The sequence below is a fragment of the Lemur catta genome, chromosome 9 (genome assembly GCF_020740605.2).
Source record: "Lemur catta isolate mLemCat1 chromosome 9, mLemCat1.pri, whole genome shotgun sequence".
Lineage (NCBI taxonomy): Eukaryota > Metazoa > Chordata > Mammalia > Primates > Lemuridae > Lemur > Lemur catta.
Window position 1 is genome coordinate 42293861 of NC_059136.1, and position 15678 is coordinate 42309538.

Genomic DNA, 15678 nt, shown 5'->3' on the forward strand with positions numbered 1-15678 from the left:
AGACAGCATAGGAATTCCTGCAAGAACCATGTGATGTGGTTGAGATGAATACATTTCCAACAATAATGGATCATCAAACTAGGCTTGATAGCACACAGCCAAAAGGACATACTGTTTTGATGATTTGACTTATGATATTGAACATTTTGGAGTGAAATGCATTTGGAAGCATGACAACATGTATCTACAAAGGATGACATTGGGAGAGAAATCTAATACTGCCCAGAAAGCTCCATCAAAAGCTTCATTGATAATCTCAAGTGCAGATATGTATGTGACAAATTATCTCCTTGTGTAGTTAAAGATGTCCTTGCCTCACTGTTGAATTGAATCCTTGTGTGGAAAAAGAAAACAAAAATCCCCAAATAATTTTCAATGAAATGGGCCTTATCACTACACCAGCAATTAAGTGCTTTCAAAATTTCACATTCACAGAATGATCTCAACAGTCTCACTACTTTGCAATGCTGTTTCTAAAAAAGTACATTTATAGTTTGGGAAAATAGCACAAAAATGAAACTGTTGGAATTGTTTTGGTTGCTGAAAATATACTTGGCCTCAGCGGCTGTGGCACTGTGAAAAGGAAAAAGCTTTGGCTCTGAGCTCAGGCAGACCCTGAGTTTGAATCCTAGCTCCTTCATTTTACTGTGTCCTTAATAGGTCATTAACTTCTTTGACTCGCTTCATCTTTCCCTGTAAAAATGAGGTCAATAATGCCTACTTCTGAACATTAAATGCATAGAATAAGAGTCAGTACTTGGCTCTGCTAAGTACTTATTGTGTTAACAGCTATCATTGCAGGCCTACTATGTGCTGGCCACAGTCAAGTGCTTATGAACATATATTATAATGCTGTGAGGCTGGTATTTAGGGTGACCAACTTCTCCCAGTTTGCCCAGGACTGTCCGGATTTTACAAGTGAACAGTCCTGAGTCCCACGGACCATTGCAGTCCAGAAAAAACTTCTTACAGGTGTGGAAATGGAGACTCAGAGGCTGTGCAAATGACCCAATATCCCACAGCTGGAAGATCATAGGCCTGGCTTTCAAACACAGGCTTGAATTATTCTCAAGCCTGTGCTCTTTCTGCCCCTCTAAAGTCTGCTCCATAAATGTTGCTTTCCTTGTTGTATTGATTAGAACGTTCTGAACTTTACAAATATTTGTACATCAGGTCACATTTTTTCAACTGCCTTTAATTATAATTACAGGAATGCTTGTGCATGTATGTGTTTATGTATGTTGGAGAGTTCTCCAGACGATAGTGCTAATGAAAATGATAGTTTAAAAGCCTAACATTTATTTCAAAGAACTTTCTGCCTCTTGCCAATGCACAGACCATTTATTTATTTATTTATTTATTCATTTATTCATTCATCAACAGGTATACAGTGAGGTCCTACTGTGTGTCAGGGACTTGGGCAGATACAAAGAAGACTAAGACCAGACTGTTGGCCTCAAGACGCTTGTGATGGGGGTGTAAAGAACCAGTTGTAAAATATTGTGATAACTTTGATGATAGAGGTAAGTTCTACGTACTCAAGGCCCTGCAAGCACATCACCTCCTTCCTCCTCTCCTACTCTGTGCTCTAGCCTCATGGATCTTCCTTAATGCTCTGACCTCATCCCTGACACTGTTTTTTGTTCATTTGTTTTTTCACTAGTTTGGAAGATTCTTTCTCTTTCTCTTTGTCATTTAGATGAACTGTCACCTCTTCAGAAAGAACTTCTTTGACTTTCCTTGACTACCTCAAGCTAAATTAGCCACCCAGAAATTTTCTATTATATCACTGTGTTTTGATGATTGCCATAGGGTTTATTTAGTCACTATTTGAAATTTGTCATCTTTTTTTACTGCTTCTTTGCCTGCTTTTCCCAATATAAATTCTAGGAAGAAGAGGAAACTTGTTTATTTTATTATTTGTTTTATTCATGGCTGTGATCCCAGGACCTAAAACAATGCAAGGCACAGAGAAGCAATTAGTAAGTATTTGTCGAAAGAACAAAATAAATGAATTAATAAATATTTTGGATGCTGGAAGGGGCAGTTAACTCAGCAGGAGTGAGGAGAGGTGGAAAGGGAAGTGTGCTTGAAGGGACATCTCAAGTCAGCGTTAATTTTTGTTTCTCTAATTATAAAGGTAGTATATTCTCCATTAAAAAAAGTTGGTAAAAAAGTCACAAAAAAGAAAAAAGAAATGAGACTAACTTGATATAATCACTAATAATATTTTCTTGCACATTCTCTGCTAGGTGTCTTTTAATTCACGTTCATAGATACTTTTAAACAAAACCAAGTCACTCTTTTCATAGTTCTATATTGGACTTGGGTATATTTTCTTATATTCTCAGTTTAAAGATTGCTTTGTTTTTCATCATAATGAGGACACAATGATTTAGCCAGCCAAATCTATAGTGTTGGATCTTTGAGTGTTTCCAATTTTTTTTTTCCATTATGAACAACATGCGGCTGAACAGCCTCAAAGATAGATTATCTTTGCACAGACCTGTGTGGTAGCTTGAAGTAGAAACAAAAGGATTTCAGTTTGAATTTTAGATCCACCAGTTTCTTTTAACTTTTTTTTTTAAAGTTGCCTCATCTGTAACATGGGGATATGAAGAATGCCCACTTTGTAGAACTATTGTGCAAGTTAAACAATACAGTGCAATTGCAGTGCTCAGCATAATATAAATATGCAATAAATGTTAGCTGTTTTTGATAATTTCTTGTGAGTAAACTTCTAGAAGTCAAATTTGCTTTGCAATATTTCTTAAAGGATAAAAAGAAGCTAGCTAAAGAGAGGGGTGGGGAGGGGGAGACAGATAGAGGGAGTGAAGTTGGGAATAGGAAAACGTTTTTTAAAAGATTTTTTTAAAATTATTGAGGAACTTCAGACCCACTTTGCATTAGCCAGAAGCTTCAAAACACAAAACTTCTATTAACTGTGACTCTCACACTGCCCAGATGGCAGCCCTGTCATGGTCTGGCTCTACAGCACCACTGGAAATATGCTTTTCTGAGCACATGGCAAGAGCAGAATGACCAAGAAAGTCCTGGTCGTTTAAGCTGGGTAACTGGGAGGATGGAGGGCCTTTTACTTAGATAAGAAAGTCAGGGAGGTGAGTTTCGATTGGTCAGACAAGTTCAAATTTCAGTATATAGAGGAGTCTATAGCAGGCTGTCCAGGAATGGAAGATCAGGGCTTGAGATTTTGGTTTGAGTAAATGGTCTGGAGACTGTTTGAGGCTGTGGCAGTGATATCATGTAGCTCAGTAAGAGCTGACTTTTATTTCCCTTCTGATAAGAGGCTGCAAGCTCATTCAAAAATATTCGTTTTGCTTTCAATAGATGCTATTGATTGATGTCCTATTCAACTCATAAATTTTAATTTTATATTTTCAGTAAACAACAATGTTCAACTTATAAGCACAAAAGTAATAGTAGAGTCACAGCAATAAAATCACATTTATTTAGTGATGTCTGACAAGTAGAGAAATTAAAAATAATATTTTACAAAATGTACAATTTATATTTTTATAAATACTTTAAAGAAGAAAAGTGGAACACATATAGTGACATTAGAGGAATGGATATATTGAATTTTGCAGCCTACTTTGTAGCCTGACAAATGAGATACACGTATATATACATACATATCTTGACTGTGAGTTTTCATAATCATGGCCCAAGGATACGTATTGGGCATGTCTACAATAATTCTAAACTTCCATAAAATTTGTGGTTTCTCACCAACATAGTCATTTTGATTTTGTTCTTCTTTTTCAAAATTCCATGCAAAGCACATTTGAAAGTCATCAGAGGTTGTGAGCAACCTCTCATCTTACTGATGAGAGGATACCTGTTGATATGCTCCGCTTCTGCTGAATTAAAAAAAAAAACAAAAACAACTAGTGGACCTCAGCAGCCTCTAGGATGCAAACGTATGAGGGCTGTGAGGGCACAGTCATCTCTGCATTGGGAGTTTTCTGTTGAGCTTCTTTCTATTGGAAAGGAGTCAATTTTTCTGAAATGGAGAAAGTACATGACACCAGTCTACTTAACAAACATATCATTACTGTAGATACAGCATGTTTCCTAGTATACAACTAAACAGAAAATTAATAAGTCTCTGGACTTCATGTTGAAGAGCTGTATGTTTCCTTGGATCTTGGGCTTGGAAGTTCAGAGTTGATCTACCCAAAAAAAGGGAGCCCAAGAGAGAATCCTCAAGTCAAACCTTGATATAGGGTGAAATATTTGTACATGTTCAGTATGATCCTAGATTTCACCATGTCATTGCAGTGACATTTCCTTGGCATTGCACTAGTGCACAACAAAGTAAGATGAGTGCAATGTGATATAGGCTACGTAGTAAGTCATATATCTGCTTTCTTAAATTGCTAGAAATTTGCATTTGTCATAAAACCACAGGAAAGTAAGTCATCCCTAAGTCATATCCTGAGCTTACCTTGATTCCAAGTTTATAGTTAATCATATCTTTCATTAAAAAAAGAAGACAGATATAAATGTCCTCATGTGGTCACAGAAAATACACAGGACTTAAGGATGAAATAATGATTCTTCATTTTTTTTCTGATGGTCATTGGATGGTGGGTCATGCAGCAGCTGTAGTTTGCCTCTGTAGGGGTGCTTCTTGAGCGACAGGTTACATTTTCCCTCTGCTAGTCTTCAGCTCCAGCTCCTGGAGGAAAGCCTCGTTGTTCTTAGGACAATTGGTATGACAGGTACAGGTTCCAATGACCATCACTGGTTTCTTGACTATGTGCTCTGGGGAGCACTGGAACTCTACCTGGATGGTTTTGGTATTGTGGGGGGTGCAGCACCGGCCATCACTGCAGACTCCACAGAACCTGGGCTTATAGGTGTGCAGGCTGGTGCAGTTCTTGAATTGCAGGTGGATGGCTTTGAGTGATTTCTTGGTGCGGAGACACTTTTTTCCTTTCTAAGAAAGAAAAAAGGAGTGATGTGTGGAATGACTGCCATTCTTCCGAGGGACAATTTTATGCAGCCTAGAATAACCTGCTAGTTGCCTACCCAATATCCACTGGTCTTTTTTCTCTGCTGACAGAACATTAATTTTGCTTGAGCAATGTGGTCAGCTAAAAATATTTGCTGCCCCAGACTATCTGGGAACTTGGGATGGCCTTGTGACAAAGTTCTGGCCAATGATACATAAACCAAAGGAATCTGGGAAATACTTCGCCCATTAGACAGGCACAATTCTTTCTTGCTTCCTGCATTCATTTTCCTTTCTGCCTGGAATGTGAGCACCATCTTTAATTGTGCACAACCATCTTTTGAACTTGAGGCAATGAGCATGAAGGTGAAAGCTATATATGATACAGAAGCCTGTCTTTTAAGCCACTATAACAGGCTTTGGTGTTATTTTAGTCAAATGCAGCTTTAGGTTTTATAAAGAGAAATGGTATAAATCTGGTATTATTGTAAACCTACTAATGTTTAAAATACTTTTCAGATGTTAACTCATTTAAGCTTATGAACAATATTCATTCATACAAGGAACAATTATTCATAGAAAGAACAATTGCCCAAGTTTTATAGATGAAGAAACAAAGTCTCAAAGGGCTAAAGTGATCAGAAAACAACTAGTATTTGAATTTGTCTGACACAAAGCCCATTCTTTCTATTATACAATGACCTCAGGAAATTCCAAGACAATCAGAGTTAAGGTTAGTTTCCATAAAGGCAAAGTAAATGGAGAATTTATTCAAGATTCCATTAGTAACGGTTAAGGAGGAATCCCAATATTGATAATTCAGCAAAGCATTGACTATGTTTTATTTCCTACTTAGATTTCTTTATCTACTAATTTTCCACAATTTTCAACTGTTCACCTTCCTAGGAATGGCTCACAGCATATGGGGTGGTCAGACTTGAAATTCTCTTAAATTGGTGGTTCTTGAACTTCAAGTTCTTAGATGACACTGATGGTCTGGGGACTATGATTTAAGAACCACTGTCTCAGATTTAAGACTCCCGTATAGATGAAGAAGTAATGATTACTATGTTAGCATTTCCCTACATTCCAAACAAATTTCTAGAATCATTCTGAAATATGTATACTATAAATAAGCATCTTAAATATAATATCTCCCAATATTAAACAAAGTGAAACTTACCAGAGAGAAACACAAATTTTGTGAAATGAAACAGCAGAAAAAGCCAAATTTTAGAAGCATGAGATAGAAAGACCTTATTTAATAAAGAAGTTACTGTGTCCTTGAAAATATTTCGGGACTTTTTGTTTCCTCCTTTTTTTTTTGTATTTAATATTTAGCATATTCTTGTCAATATCCACAAAAAGGCACAGGACAGCAACATTCTTGTGTATGTGTCTGTGTTTATGTCTGAGACTGCTTGTGTGGGTTAACCTGTAAGACTGTGTTACATATGTGTTCGAATTCCCCTAACAGTGGAGGAGGTGTATCTTCTAAGGTATCATTTTAGAAATAAGGTGTTTCTAGGTGTTCTTTCTAAATTGGTAGAGGAAACATGAAGTTAGGGTGGACCTAAAAAAAAATCACATAGCTAAGCAGCCACATAACTAATGCAACTATTAGGGACTCTTTTATTTTACTAATAAATAGAAATTTTAAGTGATGATGGCTAATGTTAACAGAGTACTTAATGTATGTCCAGCACTTTGCAAATTGATTCTATTTCATCCTCATGACAACTTTGAGGTGGGTACTTTGTGGCCCCATTATGTGGGGGAAGGAATTGAGGCTCAGAAGTTAAGAAAATTGCCCAAGATCGTATGGAAAGACAGGCTTTAAAGCCAAGCTGTCTGGCTCCACAGTTGTGCCCTTAAGCATTACATGATATTGCCTCAGTGCAGAGATATGTAAATCTTGAATTGCTAGGGGCTGTTTTATTTTAGTCTTAGGTTTGTATAAGGGTCCATATAATGGTTCAAATTGGGTATTGCATTTATCTGACATAGTTTTCTGCTAACAAGGCCTGTGATGTCATCAGGAACCAATCAGAGCTTCTGACTTGCATGCCTTACACTCAACATTAACACACCGAGTTGATATAATTCCAGCAAAAAAAGAAAAAAGAAAGAAAAAGAAATGTGCTGCTTTATTTGGCGCATATTATCTTATGCTGGCAAATGTACTATTTCCACTAGGATTTTAAAAATACCAACAATAATTCCCAGACACCCATTCACTTAATTATCAACAATTGTTTATCATGCACATAATACGTACCAGGTAGGGTGTGGACTGAGAAGTGAACAAGACAAACATGGTTCCTACCCTATTGTTTCATGCAGATTGAACCTAAGGGGTGAAGTGAACTGAGGTCAGAACTCACCTCTCTAAAATCAGTTATCCTTGACAACTGGGTAGCCGACTTTGTCCAGCAATGGCATGTGATTTGCTGGACCATTCTCTATTGGGGAAAGTATTATAGTTGTCTTGTCCCTCCCTCTTTATTTGTAGATCTGCTGTGAGTTGCTTGGGACATTTCAACACATTAAAAAGAAAAAAAAAGAGGGTGCTCAGGCTGGTTTCAGGAACCTCTCTCTCTGCCTTTTCTCTGGGGTTAACTCCCAGCTAGAGCTGACCTCTTAGTCGATTAGTGTCACAGTGACTTTCCAAAGCCCAGGCTCCAGGGAGGCGAGGCCACTGCCTTCAGGACTGAGGTTTTCCCCAGACTCCTACCTTATCTGTTGGTTCCTCGGGCTCTTGTTCACAGGGACGCACCAGGCAGAGCCGAGTCTGCTTCACCATCTCACACTGGCGGTTCCTGTTGGTGACCCGGCTGGAAAAACCCATGCCACAGCTCTTCGAACACGCACTCCACTCTGTGGTCTGTTCAATGCAGTTGATACTTGAGTCAGAGACTTCAACTCCTAGGGTGGCTTCTGGCCTGTAGGCTATGGGATGTATAAATAAGGACAGCTATATTGGGTAGAATGTGAGGACTGAAGTACTAGGTATTTTAGCCATCATTAGAAAGTGGGTCTCATTCCATCCTATACCTACTAAACACCGGTGCTCCCAGGGACAGAACTGGATCTCTTTATTTATAAGCCCCTAACAGGTAGCACAACATCTAGTACATTGCAGGCCTTCAAGAAATCTTTGTGGAATGATTATCCAACTTGACCTTAAGAAGCTGAGGAGAACTTGTCATTAAGAAGCTTAGTAGTTTGAAGAGTCTAGAATAGTATAGCATCAACAACCATTCCCTAAACTGTAATGTTTCAACATGTGATTTTCTACATAAAAAGGATCATGATAAAATTTAATTGTGATGAGTAAGTAAACCTGGCAAGTCAAAATAGTTATGAAAGCATTACTTTGTTTTAGGAAGGTAAAACTGGTAGTTTTGATTATGGGATATAGATACTCGGATTTTGATTATGAAAAGTTCTGTCACAACATGTAACATGCAGGACTTGGGGTGTGATGTCTCCACTTCTACATGGTAGTTTTCCTATCTGAAAGGCATGGCTGATAAAGCCTGAGCTCAGAAATACCATAAAATTGTCGATATTGCCAATATTAATAGTATGGCCGATTAATGGCTTCTAAAATATTCTCTACTGCCTCCTGAGGTTCCTCCCCCCAAAAAAACTTTAATGTATAAGAGAAAAAAGGAAGAAAACAAATGTCCTAAATCTGACCCTTCCTACAATATCTAGGAAAAGGATTTTTTTTTTTTTGTGGCAGCTGTCCAGGGATAAGTAGGGATTCTTTAGGGATACTAGTTTTGAGAGAGGCTAAGTGGTGTATAGAATCCAGAAAAGAAAAAGGATTTTTAATTTTATCTTTGTAGTGCTAATAAGGGTCAAGTGGGATAGATGGACTGAGACAAAAATGAGACACGAAAGCAACTGAATTTGGGAGGTCTTCTTTAAAAGAGATTGCGGCATACTTCAGGTAACTTAACTTGGATTTATAGACATGATGTGTTTGATCTCTGTAAGGAATCTGGAATCCACAACTGCATGGCCAGAAACTGAGGCCAGTTTCTCTTCTCAAATCCAAAAGTTCACATGTGCTTCCTGCCTGTATTTACTCTGTATTGTGACCACCCCCAGGTATACTGAGTTTCTCACCTGCAAGGGTCAGGCCTCCCAGTGTTCCCTTCTCATCTGGGCCACAGATCCACTTTTCACAGCACTCTCCGGGCACCTCTACTTTTCTTGGAGTTGGGCAGTTAGGCTCAGGCAGGAGCACATCCAGCTGACAGCGGGGCACGCAGCCGATCTGCCCATCTCTGCAGGTGCACTGGAATTTGCAGCTTGGCTGGAATTTCTCTCCACTGCGGTAAATGACCCCATCGAACACACAGTTGTCTCCTTCTACCGCTAGAATATTGGGAAAGCAAAGCACGGAGGAAAGGGGAGAGAGAAAAACAAGAACATAATGCACTGGAGAAGCTATGTAAGATTTGGAGGAGGACATGTTCCAAACCCCAACTCATTCCTTTTTAGTGCTGGCGGTCTGGTTTCTTCCGCATCTCCAGTAGAGAGAGTTCCTCATGAAGGCGTCCCAGAGTAAGAAGAAACCTTTAAAATCATCCAGTCCTGCCACTCATTTTATGCATGAGGTGTGCAACTTTGAAGTGATAGTCCCAAGGCCCCATAGCTTTTGTTCCCAATGTTAAGCTATTTTGCAAGAACCTCCTTAGAGTCTCCAACTCGAGCAGCTTAGACTTGGGAAAAAGTGCACTTCATATTCTCCAAAAGAGGTTAACTGGTCAAACTGGGAAGGACATTAAGATGTCTTGGCATTCAAGCACAATAAATCATCACTAGCTTAGAGAAAAAAGTAAAAGCCCTTCTATTCAGGGAGGCAGGGACAACCTCCAACCATAATGGCGCACCGCGTGGAAAATTGATTCCTGATTGATTGCATTTTAGGAGCCTGAATTGGCTAGTTGCCTGCATTTTATTTTACTTGCAGCCCAGAGAAGGGTTACATAGTTATCCCAGGAGACTTGGGGCTGCTTTGGCTCAAATGGGACAATTACAGGTGTGAAAACAAACCTGCTAGGCTACAGTTAGGGGAACTGTGAGCACTTGAATAAGCCCAGGCTTCCATCAGCCCCAAGTGTTCCCCCCTAGAAATGTCCAGAGGAAATGACTTCACTGGTCCTTCATTCTGCTTCGCTCCCCTCCTTAGATTCTCGTCTAGGGAGGCAAGTGAGGAATGGCTCTCTCCCGCCCCCACGGGCAGGTTTCCTCTCTGGCTTCTGGCACTCTTCAAAGCCCCAAGGGCCACCCAACCATGCCTGGCACACAGTAAGTGCTTCACAAACGTCACCTATTGCATTATTATTATTTGCTTCTCACCCTCTGGGAAGGAGCGGACGCAGAGAGGGGAGGGAGCAGCTCGCTAGTTGCGGGAGAAGCGGTCACACAGCGGTGCGGAGCGGGCTTACCCATGCAGATGCCAGTCTGGTTGCTGGGGTCCGCGCTGCGGTCGCAGTAGAGGCCGCTGCTCTCGTCGCATGGCTCCAGTTCCGAGCAGCTCTCGCCGCGCTGGCGGGCGCACACCAGACAGCAGGAGCAGCCGTCCAGCACCGCGCGCACCCCGGGGGCGCAGGTCGGCGGCGTCGCGGGGCACTGGCCCGGGCACGGGGCAGGGCAGCGCTGAGTCGCAGCTACCTGGGGCGGGGAGACACAAGAAAGAGAAACTCCTCAGGAGGGACAGTTGAAGGCGGATCGAGCCCGGGGACCAAGCAGGGGCCACCTAGGAGGGCAAAGTAACCAGGGGCATCTTAAGGGTGCGCCCCTTACCGGTCCCAGGAGATGGAGAAGCAAGAAAGCCAGGCAGAGGCACTGTTTTTGCAGACAGAGGCTCGTGCTCTGCACACTCTGCATGCTCAGGCTTTTTCCTCTCGCTTTTGCAAAACGAGACTCTCTCCGCCGGAGATCGGCCCTGCTCGCCTTCCCCCAGGTCCGGCGCTCGCCCGCTCCCGCCCGGCGCCACCAGCGCAGGTTTTATAGCGCGCTCCTGGGACGCGCACAAGCCGGTTGGCTGCAGCGCCGGGAGGGGGGGGGGGTCGGCTGGGTGGGGAAGTGGAACGAACCCCGGGGTTGCCATGGCAATTGGCTGTGGGTGCTGCTCTCCTTAGGGCGCGGCGCCGGGCCTGCGTGTGCCTGTGTGTGGCGACTGGCTTTTCCCACGGGGCGGGGAGGGACTGGGTGGAGTTCCGAGGCCGGGACCCAGGGCTCCCTCCAGCGCGTGGGAAGGAAACGCCCGTTTCCTCCTGGAAGTTGCCTCGCCTTCCCCCAGGACGGAGACACCGCCACTCCCCGCCATCCTCCTCCACCCTGATCGTCGACCAGGGCTGCAAACGTGGGGCTCTCCTAATGGGATGACTGAAGTTTGGGGCCATCTGTGGGGGATTGGCGGGGGGCCCAGGGCTTTAGTCATAAGGGAAGCACATGCAAGTTTGTCACCGTTTGGGGCACTCATTGAATGTGTTGAGAGGGAGGGGAGGAGAGAGAGGGAGGAAAGAAGAGAAAGGGGAGAAAGAAAAAGTGTGTGTGTGTGTGTGTGTGTGTGTGTGTGTGTGTGTACCCAGAAAAGAAAAGAAAGGTTATGTCAGAATAGGGATGCCATTGGCCAAATGGCAAAGTTCTTTCGACTGTAACCATTCCAAGCTTTACTGAGTCTTCAGCCCCAATTTCCACAGGTTTGGTATAAATAAAAGTAAAACATAATAAACTAAAAATAAAAGAAAACATAATAAACTAAAACTAAAACTTTCTTCTTGGCAGAGGAAAGTCTTGAAACACCTGCTGCATCATGCCAAATGTGAAACAGCACATCTGGAAGTCCAGGAGCCTTTGTGAATTTACTAGGTGGGTTCAGCTTAGCCACTGTGAAACCTCCTCGTATTAGGGAAGGAGTGAGGAAGGAACTTGCTTGACTTGGCTTACCCTTCATCAAATCTTATACCTCTCCTACCCGGCATCCACGTTCAAAAACTTGCTGCTGTGACATTTTTGTCATCTCTCCTGAGAACGAGAGTGCAGCTTTACAGCTCCAAAGGTGACGTTGCTTAAAGGCTCTAAAACAATTTTTCCCCTATACTTCAGCTTTGCTGCTGCCCCTGAGAAAACTGTGCCCAGCTGCTTGGAGGATAGCTGCTTTGGAAAGACACTTTTCGAGAAAAGTTATATAGGCCTGTGATGTAACTCTAGACTTTAAAAAGAAACAAATTGCCTCTACATCATTTATCTCCAGCATGAAAGAAATCGAAGGCAGCTTGTGGAAGGGGCCAGGCCTACCCCTGCAACACCCCCAGATAATGAAGTCACCTCAAGTCCCTAAAGGATAGTTCTCTGAGCAGCTTGGAACTGCTATGACTCACTTCCAAGCCTCCAGTAATTCTGCTTTCTTTGAGCTGAGTGAGACTGAGCAGTACTCAAAACTTAACTAGAGATATTGAACAGTTAGTTTCCACTCCTGAGTAGGACGTTCATATAACTCTTCAAATTGATGGGCTTCAAGGGACACCTGGCCTGGTGATGCCCTCACCTGGGTACACATCAGAATCAACCAGCTTGTACTTTTAAAAAATACAAATAAATTCTGGACCCTGCTCTTGACCCACTCAGTTGGATTCTCTGGTGGTGGCACTTGCTAGACAACATTTTAATGTACTTTGAAATGGGAGCTGGCTTTGGGGAAACCTAGATAGGGAGCAGCTAAAAGCACAGCTAATGGGGAAGCAAAGAGCATTGACCAAGTTTTCAAAGTGTAAATAGACTGAGATAAAACAAGAAGAAATTGGTAACATTGAGGTTGGGCTAACTCTTCTTGGAAATGGGAAGGATGAGAGGAAAAATGTAACTTCAAGACAAGGATGAAAATGTCCAGAAGTCACTGCTAATGCAAACTGCTACTCAGAACTCATGACTGCAAGAAACGGAAACCAAAGTTGAACTACTTTCGGCAAAAAGAAGACTGTACTGGAAGGATGCTGTGGTACTTCCTTTAGTAACAGAAGGGGGGGGGTGTGATGCAACCGTGTCTCGCAGGCAAGTAGCATCAGGGCCTTGAAGGCTAACAAGACTTGCTCTCCCCAGCTGTCCTCACTGTCTCTATGTGTTGTCAGCTTTAGTCTATACTAATATAGACCAGCTTCTTCCATATAAGGGAAGAATAGTCCTTCCAAACTTCTTATTTTATGATCTTTCCACCACAGAAAGAATATCCCTCTCCCTTAGGCCCAACTTAGAAAGTCTCAGCAAAGCAGTCGGATGGGCTTACCCTGGGCGAGTCGGTGGAGACGAGGACGGTGAGGTATGGACATTTGCTAACATCACGTGTCTGGAATGGGGAGAAACAGCAGTTCTCTAGGGAGGAAGGGCTTATTCTTTAAAAAGAAAGCAAGCTTGGTAAGCAAAACAGTACACATCCACTCTACCATCTGCCATGAGTGCTCCTGGATAAGGATCTTCACCTTAAAACAATTGTAAAATTGAAAGTGAAACCATCTGATGATAACCATGCCATGTCATGCTTCACTGCCTCCAGGAAATGGTCTCTAAAATCCTCCATGCTGGGACAGATGTTGTCCTCTGTGCAGGCCTGGGATGCATAGCTCATCTCTCATATCTCTTAACTTCTTGAATAATAATTACATTCATGCATTGCTTACCCATGAGGATACAGTCTGGGAAATGTGTCCTCAGGCAATTTCATTGTTGTGTGAGCATCATAGGGTGAACTTACTCAAACCTAGGTGGTATGCCCTACTGCACACCTAAGCTATATGGTATAACTACCACAGCCTATTGTTCCTAGGCTACAAACCTGTATAACAGGTTGCTGAACTGAATATTGCAGGTGATTGTAACACAATAGGAAGTATTTGTGTATCTAAGCATATCTAAACATAGAAAAAGATCAGTAAAAATATGATATAAAAAATTAAAAAATTATATACCTGTATAGGGCACTTACCATGAATGAAGCTTGCGGGACTGAAAGTTGCTCTGGGTGAGTCAGTGAGTGAGTGGTGAGTGAATATGAAGGCCTAGGGCATTACTGTGCACTACTGTAGACTTTGTAAACACTGTACACTTAGGCTGCACTAAATTAACAAAAAAATTTCTTTCTTCAATAATAAATTAAGCTTAGTTTACTGTAACATTTTTACTTGAATTAAACTTAATTTTTTAACTTTTTGACTCTTTTGTAATGACAGCTTAAAACACGAACACATTGTACAGCTGCACAATATTTTCTTTATATCCTCATTCTATAAGCTTTTTCCTATTTTTAATATATTTTATTTTTTTACTTTTAAAAGTTTATTGTTAAAAACCAAGGCACGAACACACACATTAGCCTAGGCCTACACAAGATCAGACTTATCAATATCACTGTCTTCCATCCTCACATCTTGTCCCACTGGAAGGTCTCTGGGGCAATAACATGCATGTTCATCCATGGAGCTGTCATCTCCCATGATAGCAATGCCTTCTTCAGAAATATCTCCCAAAGGACCTGCCTGAGGATGTTTCACAATTAACTTTGTTTTGTGGGTAGGAGTATACTCTAAAATAATGATTAAAATTATAGTACAGTGAATATTAATATATACACCAACAACATAGTTGTTTATTGTCATTATCAAATATTATGTACTTACCTAATTGTATGTGCTATACTCTTATACGCTTGATAGCGCGGCAGGTTTGTTTATACTGGCATTACCACAAACACATGAGTGTGCCATGTTGTCACAATAGCTACGCTTGTCATTAAGTGATAGGAATTTTTCAGCTCCATTGTAATCTTATGGGACCACCATCATATCTGTGGTCCATGGCTGACCGAAACATTGTTATGTAGCACATGACTGCATGTGTCCATTTCTGGGTCTGCCTCCCTCCCCTAGCTGGGAGCTCCTTGAGGACAGGGAGTGAGTCATATTCCCCATAACATGCCCGGCACCTACCTCAGGGTCAGGCAAGTGGTCAGCTCTTCTTGGTCCTTTTGAGATACTTGTGAAACTCACTTTAAGTTTTGTCACTTGTCACTGCTCTGCATAAGATGAGGTGAGAAAGAGCTGGAGGCTGTTTGTTCCTCAGCAGCAGCAGAGGCTAAATCGGTCCCATCAGCCATCACCCATCTGCCTCTGCCCTGCAACGTCTCTTGATCTTTCCTGGCATTAAAATTCTAAAGAGTAAGAATACAGGCTGGTGATCCTCTCCTGTTTGAAATAAACCATGTTGCAGCTGAAGTCTCTGGGGAAGTCAGGGGAGAACTTATTAGAGACTTCCCTGAGTTGCTTGGGTTGTCAGCCAACCAAAGTCGTTTATGATCATTAAGGATTGCATGCGGCGCATAACTGCATGGGCTATACTTTTATGCACCTGATAGCACAGCAGGAGGTTTGCTCACACCAGCGGTCACCACAAACACGAGGTTGCTGCGATGTCACGACAGCTACCGTGTTACTAGGTGACAAGAATTTTTCCATGGGGTTATGAGCTGCAAGGACTTTGGTTGATTTACTTTTTCCCTTTATTTCTTCCTTTTCTCCCTTTCCCTCATCCCAGATATGACACCAGAGGCTCATTTTTGCCTTTTCTTTCTCAAATAGGCTGTTAATTGACTTACATTCTTATTACTTAGCAGTGTAAGTAATGGA

General features: G+C 41.8%; 1 protein-coding gene across 1 annotated transcript; it reads right to left on the reverse strand.

The window, feature by feature from the left end:
• Positions 1 to 3449: 3449 nt before the first annotated feature.
• Positions 3450 to 11056, reverse strand: CCN3 (cellular communication network factor 3). Its single transcript, XM_045561814.1, has 5 exons — positions 10802 to 11056; positions 10444 to 10669; positions 9116 to 9367; positions 7713 to 7927; positions 3450 to 4963 (listed from the first exon to the last, which is right to left on the reverse strand). The coding sequence occupies exons 1-5, from the start codon at positions 10883 to 10885 to the stop codon at positions 4667 to 4669; spliced, it is 1074 nt and encodes a 357-aa protein (XP_045417770.1). The 5' UTR covers positions 10886 to 11056; the 3' UTR covers positions 3450 to 4666.
• Positions 11057 to 15678: the final 4622 nt, after the last annotated feature.

What these genes read in the sequence shown, in the direction of transcription:
- CCN3 (XM_045561814.1), bottom strand. Translation starts at nt 10,885, where the DNA reads ATGCAGAGTGTGCAGAGCACGAGCCTCTGTCTGCAAAAACAGTGCCTC. An exon ending in TTCTCCATCTCCTGGGACCG is followed by an intron (nt 10,670 to 10,801) that starts GTAAGGGGCGCA and finishes TCCCCGCCCCAG; the next exon opens with GTAGCTGCGACTCAGCGCTG. An exon ending in CCAGACTGGCATCTGCATGG is followed by an intron (nt 9,368 to 10,443) that starts GTAAGCCCGCTC and finishes CCAATATTCTAG; the next exon opens with CGGTAGAAGGAGACAACTGT.